Source organism: Pteronotus mesoamericanus, unplaced genomic scaffold (genome assembly GCF_021234165.1).
Source record: "Pteronotus mesoamericanus isolate MK-2021 breed Mesoamerican mustached bat unplaced genomic scaffold, CSHL_Meso_final contig_493, whole genome shotgun sequence".
Lineage (NCBI taxonomy): Eukaryota > Metazoa > Chordata > Mammalia > Chiroptera > Mormoopidae > Pteronotus > Pteronotus mesoamericanus.
The window spans coordinates 16,219-24,437 of NW_026555183.1; the positions used below are offsets into that span (position 1 = coordinate 16,219).

General features: G+C 49.4%; 1 protein-coding gene across 1 annotated transcript; it reads right to left on the reverse strand.

Moving 5' to 3' along the window:
* Positions 1–1,409: 1,409 nt before the first annotated feature.
* Positions 1,410–2,813, reverse strand: LOC129074350 (paraneoplastic antigen Ma6E-like). Its single transcript, XM_054578132.1, has 2 exons — positions 1,967–2,813; positions 1,410–1,852 (listed from the first exon to the last, which is right to left on the reverse strand). Exons 1-2 carry the CDS (start codon positions 2,811–2,813, stop codon positions 1,410–1,412), a joined length of 1,290 nt encoding a protein of 429 aa, XP_054434107.1.
* Positions 2,814–8,219: the final 5,406 nt, after the last annotated feature.

Genomic DNA, 8,219 nt, shown 5'->3' on the forward strand with positions numbered 1-8,219 from the left:
CCTCAATTTGTGGTGGGCTCACGGTCCCCTGGGGTGAGAGGGCAGGGCCCAGGAGTAATAAAACCACCCCAGCCTTTCTTCTGCTCTGACAAGGTATAAACCCTGTGAAACCCCACCTGGCCCACTCTCCATCCCTCAGGCATCACACACACCTAAGCCTACAATGTCTCTCAGTGGCTATGTAGAGGCTTACCAATTGTCAGCTGGCAGGGATAGGCTGATCATACAGAGGTGGGGAGGCACCCCACCTCACCCTGGAGTTCTGCAGCAAGCTCCTGGCAGAGGTGTCTGACTTCATACCCAGGCTTTTCTGTGGCCAATTGGCCTCTGGGACTGCACATGGCATTTCCCTGACAATTAGGGGACCCTGTGCCCCCACAGTGCTGCCAGGGAACCCAGAGCCTCCAATATGGCTTGCTGTCCCTCCCCATAACTTCAGCATTTAACCCAATTATTGCTGGTGGATCCCAGAGTTTTCCTGAGGACCCATCCAGCCACGGTCCTTGCCAGGACTTCCTGCTACCTATGCCATCCAGCCCAGAGGACTTCACAGCCATCATGAGCCCTGTCCCCACCATACCCCAGTGCTGACTTAGAGTCCCAGGCCATTGTTGCCCCTATCCCTGCCTCCAGCAGACCTTCCCATAGCAAAGGCTAAACTCAACTGAAACATTCAATGAAATTTATTGCAGAGAAACATTTACTGAATCCATTGAAGAAAGAAAATGGCAACACAGAGAATTTCCAATGGTCACTAGAGCCCATAGGTCTGGAACAGCCATTCCTCCTAGAAGTCTCGGACAAGGTGCCTCAGCTGTCCCCCCACGCCACGGCCCTCCGCCCCAGTCCCCCTTCCTGAGGGCCCTGCTCGGCCGTTGCAGGGCTACGGACGCTGGCGATGTCCGCTCGCTGCAGGGGCCCCCTCCCTCTGGCTGACGTGCTGGGTCCTGGCCCTGCCCTACGGCCTGCGCAGGACAGTCGCAGGATGCTGGGAAACACAGCAGGGGACACTGCACCAAGCCGAGGAAAACGCAGTCACAAGGAACAACAGGGTGGCACATCAAGACGCAGTCCCTGTGGGGCCCCCGGCAGCCGCTTTCTGTCCCTGGTCCAGTTCTTCCTTCCCAGGGTCGCTGGGTGAGTGCTGGCCTCACCTTCGTTGGTCCTTCCCGCCATCTCCTGGGATCGGGCACAGGGTCTCCGGGGTGAGGGGTGAGGGGTGGGGTGGCATGGAGAGAGAACAGCTCAGAGAACACAAAACATGTCCGTAAGAACAAGCCCGGAGGCTTGGTTTGGGCTGGGTGGGCCCTGCTCCCCGTGTGGGGCGAGGAGGCTGCCCTGGCCTGGCCTCCCCCTGCCTCCAGGCCTGCGTTGCCTGAGAAGACGGGAGGCCACTGGGCCTTCCAAGCCTATTTGCTGGAGGAGGGCTCAGGGGAACTCATCTCCCCAGCCCTGTCCTCACTTCCCAACTCCTCCGGGATGGGCTTGAGCCCCTCCTCGCGGGGCTCCTGGGCCTCCTGGTCTCCTGCCTGGGCCTGGCCCTCTGGCTCACCGCCAAGACCTCTTGAGCCCACCCCAGAAGCGCTGCCCATACGGGCAGGGGAGGGTCCTGCCTGACCTAGGCCTGCAGGAGCCAGAGCATTTTCACCTCGCTGAGTGGCAGAGGAGGTCTCCTCAAGGGCAGGGACCGCCGTGGTGGCACCACCGGTTTCAGAAGCAGCCCCATCAGGATCGGCAGTGCCAGGACCTGCCTCACTGGCCACTGCATTGGCCGGAGTGGCCTCGGCACTATCTTCCTTGGAAAGGACACCCTGGGAAGTATCTTCAGGGGCTGTAGCGGCCTCGCCATCACCTTCACGGGCTGGGGCAGCGTGGGCAGCCCCTTCACGGCTCGCGCCTCGCCATCACCTTCACGGGCGCGCGCAGCCCCCCGCCCACCTGCCCCCCCACCTTCATCCCCATTCACGGGCTGGGGCAGCGTGGGCAGCCCCTTCACGGGCTGGGGTGAGCTGGGCAGCATCCAGGTCTCCGGTGTGCACACAGCCCCCTTCTTCCCCTTGGAACTGCTGGTTTATAGCCGGGGCGGCCTCCCATGCCTTCACCTCCTGAATGAGCCAAAGCATCCCCAGGAAGTCAGGCGTTCTCCTCTCTGGCCCCGTCCTCAGCATGTTCCAGAGCGTGTCCTTGGGACAGGCCCACATCCGCACCTGCCGGGCACGCACCTGGTCTGCCACGGAGGGTGGGATGGCCCCCTTCTCCATGGCCGCCTGCAGCAGGACTTCCAGGCGCATCACGTAGGCAAAGCGAGTCTCCTGGGGCTGCTGAGCACAAGTCATGAACTTTAGCCTCACAGTCATCTCAGTGTCCTTGTTCCCAAAAACGTGAACCAGTGGGGCCAGGCAGTCCTGCACAGTGACCTTGGGGTTTTCTCTCAGGAAGCCACACAAAAGATCCAGTGCAGGGCCACCCAGGCTCTCCACCAGCCTTCTCCTCCTCTCCCTTTCTGATACGTGTCGCCATAGGTATAGCATGTCATGGGCATGGTCCAGCCAGCTCTCAAAGGACTCATCCCCGTGGCCTGGCTCTTCCATCCCAGAAAAGGTTCTCAGTTGCTGGTAGGCCATATTTTCCAGCACAGGCTGCAGGGCCTGACTCCATTGCTGGATCCAGGCTTCTTCCGCAGCTACACCTCCTGCCACATCTGCAAGCCTTGCCTCACTTGCAGCTCCTACCACACCTACAGCTTCTTCCTCACCTGCATCTCCTTCCTCACCTGGGGCTCCCGGCTCACCTGCAGATCCTACAACATCCATGGTTCTTGTCACATCTGCAATTGCCTCCTCACCTGCAATCCCTACCACATCCTGAGGGCCTGCCTCACATTTATCTCCAGACACACCTGCATTTCATTCTCACCTGGAGCTTCTGCCACGTTTTTCAGCCCCGGCCTCACCTGCAGTTCCTGACACATCCCTCCTCACTCCTCACCTGCAGCTCCTGTCTCATCTACAACTCCCTTCTCACCTGGGGCCCCTGCCTCACATCTGTAGATCCTGTCACATCTGGAGAACTTGTCATAACTCCTACCTTACCTGGAACCCCTACCGTATCTTCAGCTCCTTCCTGACCTGCAGGTCCTGCCTCACCTGCCCTGCCAGCCCTTGCTTGACTCTGGGTCTGTGCAGGAAAATTGGGTCTATCCCATAACTCAGAATCAGGGGCCTGGGGCAGGAAGACCACAGTCCAGATGCCTTGCTTGCTTGATATTTGTCAGGGTGTCACATTCCGGTTTAAATTGTCATCAAACTTGACCAATGCAACCCTGGTCCTGAGCTCCCTTCTGAAGATCTTGCCCAGCACTCAGTACCTACCCAGGCGCCACAGGGCAGCCTGCACGGCCTCCTGGAACTCCTGATCCTCGCAATTGCCCGGGATGCCCAGAATGAGCAGGGAGCACTGTGTGTTCACCCTCATCAGGCTACACCAGTCCTACAGCATCTCCAGTGCCATCCCATCACCCAGGCCTTGGGGGCAGCGGGCAAGATCAGAAAGGGGTGCAAAGACTGTTGCAGTCTCTGCTGGGGTGGCATGGGAGTGCAAAGAGGCGAGAGGGACGTTGGTGACACACAGCCCACCCCACCGCCCCACACAGTGGAGGCCTGGAGCTCCTCCCTGGCCACTTCACGACTCATCCCCCCCTGCTGTGGAATTCCCCACTGCACCCCTCACCTCCATAGCAAGGAGACCCCCTTTGGCCTTGGCCAACACCCCTGATTTGGCCCTTGCAGCCAAAGCTCTTCCCTTCACCATCTGCAAAACCCGCAGCCAGGAGCCCTGCCACCCCCAGATCCCCAAAGCCAGGAGTGCTCTCATCCCCTATTCCAGAGTGGCCCAGCCTCCTACTCTGACCCCAGGCAACCTGTAGACCCCCTACTGCAGCCCCCACACCCAAATCCAGAGCCCTTCGCACCAGAACCTGCCCCTCCACAGCCAGGAGCCCTCTCCTTCCCAACCTCCTGCAAGAGAACCCCACATCCCCTTCTCACCAGCGCCTGACCGAGACTCCCCTATGCCACCACTGCCTTCCTGCCCGGTCAGCAAACCGCTCCTACCCAGAGAGCTAGCCTGCCGCCGTAATTCTGGGAACTGGCCCTGGCGAAGTCCCTAGTAGCCTGCTCACTCTCTCCACCTCTGCAAGTGCTGCTGTACCAGGGAAATGCTGCCTGAGAGCTTCGGAGCCCATTCTGGAGGCCACTGAAGCCAGAGTCAGAAAAATGAGGCCTAGGGCTGTGCAGCCAGGGGTTTCCCAGGTAGCTCCCTCAGTATAAAGGCCAGGTGGGCATCCCAGGGCTCCAAGAAGCCCTAGGTAGAGGAGCGACCTCTGTGTCTGGGTTCAGGGCAAAGGACTGGATTAGGAGAGCACATGAGGAGGCATCAATGTTGCCCTGGCAATGGAATCTGCTTGGTAAAGGGCTTCATGTGGCAAAGCCTGCAGTCTCAGGGAGCAACACGCACACCCATTGGCTTTCTAGCCACAAAATGGCTTCCATCAATAATTGTAGCAAATATGGGGGGGGGGGGCGGCGGGAGGGCCAGGAAACAAGGAGGCAACTGTCAGAGGAATCTAAGAACAGGTCACCAGCGCCCCTCTGCATTCACAGCCTGCCCTCATTAAGCCTGGAACCTCCGCAACAGACACAGGTTATCTGTTCCCATGCCAGGAGCTTCATCACACCTCTTTACACTGTAAAGCCAGGTCTTAACTGCACAGGCAGTCATTGCATTGGAAGATGTGTGGGTTTTGTGTCAGGTGAACAGACCCTATACAAGTCACTGAACATCTGTGCCCTGCATCTGTAAATAAGCAATAGAAAAACTTTCCTTACTCTATGTTGCTGAATTTGATTGGCTGATAGGTACGGATTTTTGCTACACTGTTCATGAGGGATATTTTCCTATAATTTTTCTCTTTTTTTTCCCATAACTTTTTAATCAAGATTTAGTACCAGGTTTATCTTAGCTTTGCAAAATGAATTGGGAATTGTTCCCTGCTCCTCTATTTCCCGAAAGTGTGGAAGAGTGGTGATTTTCATTCCTTAAACATTTGCTAGAATTCACCCATGAAATCCTCTGGGGCCTGGGATGTTCTATTGTTGTGTTTGTTTATTTTGTTTTTAGCAAAGTTTTCTATAGTAAATTAATTAAATTAAATTAAATAGGGCTATTCCTATTGGGTTGGCAAAAAAGTTCATTTGCTTTATTCCGTAAGATGGCTCTAGTAGCACTTAGCTGTCTTTAACTTCATTCGAAATAATTTTGTTAGATTGTATTGACAGCTGTCATATCAGCGTGCATTTTAAAAAACTTTCAAAATTGGTGAATTTTTGTGTAGTCATTTTAATATTGAAGATGGAAGAAGATATGCAACATTTTTGATATATTATGCTTTACACTTTCAAGAAAGGTAAAAACAAAACTGAAACAAAAAAAGATTTGTGCAGTGTATGGAGAAAATGCTGTGACAGATCAAATGTGTCAGAAGTGGTTCACGAACTTTCATGCTGGAGATATCTCACTGATGATGCTCTATGCTCCAGTAGACCAGTCGAAGTTGATAGCGATCAAATTGAGACATTAATTGAGAACAATCAATGTTATACCACATGGGAGATAGCCAACATACTCAAAATATCCAAATCAATAGTTATTGGTGAAAATGAAAAATGTGTCTTTTACTTTATGGAAGAAACCATGCAGACTTTTTGGCCAACCCTATATTTTATATTTAACCTGTTTTTAGTTTTGGTAAGTTGTTACCAAAGAATTCACGAATTTTATCTAATTTATCAAAATTATTGACATAAGGATGCCTAGAATAGTTCCTGATTATCCTTTTAATACCTGCATGATCTATAGTGATGTCCTTCTTTTATCTTTGATATTGATGATTAATGTACTTTCTCTTTTTGATTAATCTTGCTAGGATTTATTAATTTCATTGCTCATCTAAAAATCTATAACTTTCCTGATTTTCTCCATAGTTTGTTTTCTATTTCATTTAGTTCTGCTGTTATCTCTGTTATTTCTTTCTACCTGTTTAGGATTTACTTTGCTTTTCTTTTTCTAGCTTCTTTAGATGGAACATTAGGGCATTGATTTTATGCCTTTCTTCTTTTCTAATATGATTTAAAGCAATAAATCTTTCTCTGATAACTTCTTTGTCTGCCTCCCACTAATTCTGTTTCATTTTTATTATCATTCCACTTAAAATATTTTCTAAGTTCCTTTGTGTTTTCTTCTTTAACCATGGGCTTTCTTAGAAGTGTGATGCAGAATTTCCAGATATTTGGGGGCCTATTACTTTTATTAATTTGTAATGGAACTCCACTATGGACTCAGATAACTTATTATGTAAACTTTCGTTTTTTCTAAATGTGTTGAGACTTGTTTTATGGCCGAGCATTTGATCTATCCAGGTGAATGCCCTGGTAAAGAATCTTTCATCTGCAGTTGCTGGGTAGAATATTCTGTAAATGTCAGTGAAATAAAGGTTGTCGATAATGTCATACAGATCTTCTATATATTTACTGATTTCTTGTCTAATTGTATCAATTTCTGAGGCAAGGGTGTTAAAATTTCCCACTACTATTGTGAATAAAGGGAAAATATATATTTCAAATTATATTTCATATGGTTTGGAATTATATTATTGGGTGCATACACATTTATTAATTATATGTGTTCCTAATTAGCAATCAGTTAACTTAGACAAACTCAGACTCCAAACTCGATCTCCCTTGTATTGGGCACCAACTGAAATCTCTGCTCAGCTCTTTTCTTGGAGGGCATGTATAGCCCCAGGGGTCAACAGATGTGGGAAGAGTGTATATGCCAAATGTAGGTTCCCTTTCTGTGGTTTTCTCCTCCACAGGATATTCCCTCTTGCTTTCCCTCTGCCATGGTCACCCTGTACTCTGCCCTCTGGGTCTCTGGGTTTTAGGCACCCAGCATGGCATCCTCTGTAACCTGCCCTCACACATGAACAAATATACAAACAGGAAACTCAAATTCTACCAATTGTCTAAGGAAGAAATAATGCCAATGCTATACAAACTCTTCCAGAAAATGAGGAGGAAAGACTACTTCCAACTCATTCAAATCCATACAGAGACTTTATATGAAAAGAAAACTATAGACCAATGTGCTTTGTGAACATACATGCAAACATTCTAAACAAAATTTTAGCAAACTGAGTTCTACAAGATACAAAAATAATAACATATCATGACTAAGTAGTCTATCATGAGAATGCAGGCTTTGTTTAAACATTTGAAATTTTATCGGTGTAATTCAGCATATTAACAAACTAAAGAATAAAAACCCTATAATCTATAACTTAGTCCATCTGTACTGATATAACAAAATATCACAGACTGGGTGGCTTATAAAGAACAGAAATTGATTTCTCAGTTCTGGAGGCTGGAAGTCCAAGATCAAGGTGCCAGTATGGTTGAGTTCTGGTGGCGGCTTACTTCCTGGTTCATAGCCAGTGCCTTCCTGCTATGCCCTCACATGAAGAAAGGGTGAGGCATCTCTGGAGCCTCTTTATAAGGGCATTAATCCATTAAGACCAAATTACTTCCCCAAAACCCCACCTCTTAATATCTTTGGGGGGATAAGAATTCAACATATGAATTTGGGGGCAAGACACATTGCCCTGGCTGGTGTGGCTCAGTGGACTGTGAACCAAAGGCACTGGCCTGCAAACCAAAGGGCTGCTGATTCGATTCCCAGTCAGGGCACATGCCTGGGTTGTGGGCCAGGTCGCCAGTAGGGGGCGCGCAAGAGGCAACCACACATTGATATTTCTCTCCCTCTCTCTCTCCCTTCACCTCTGTCTAAATATAAATAAATAAAATATTTTTTAAAAAGACACATTTAGATAGTAACAATCTTCTCAACAGATGTAGAAAAAGCATTTGACAAAATCTGACATCTATTCCTAATAAAAAGTCACAGAAAACTAGGAATAGAAAGGAACTTTCTCAACCTGATACAAGACATTTGTGCAAAACCTACAGCTAACATCATTCTTACTGGTGAAAGACTGAGTGTTTTTCCCCCAAAATCAGAAACAAGACAGAGATGTCCACTCTTTCACCTTTCATTCAATGCTGTATTGGAGGTTCAAGCCTAGGAAATTAGAAAAAGAAAAGAAA

Bases quoted from the DNA above. Each gene is read 5' to 3' on its own strand.
- LOC129074350 (XM_054578132.1), bottom strand. From the start codon at position 2,813: ATGGATGTTGTAGGATCTGCAGGTGAGCCGGGAGCCCCAGGTGAGGAA. The intron at 1,853-1,966 runs GTGAATGGGGAT...CAGCCCGTGAAG, and splicing joins TGCCCACGCTGCCCCAGCCC to GTGATGGCGAGGCCGCTACA.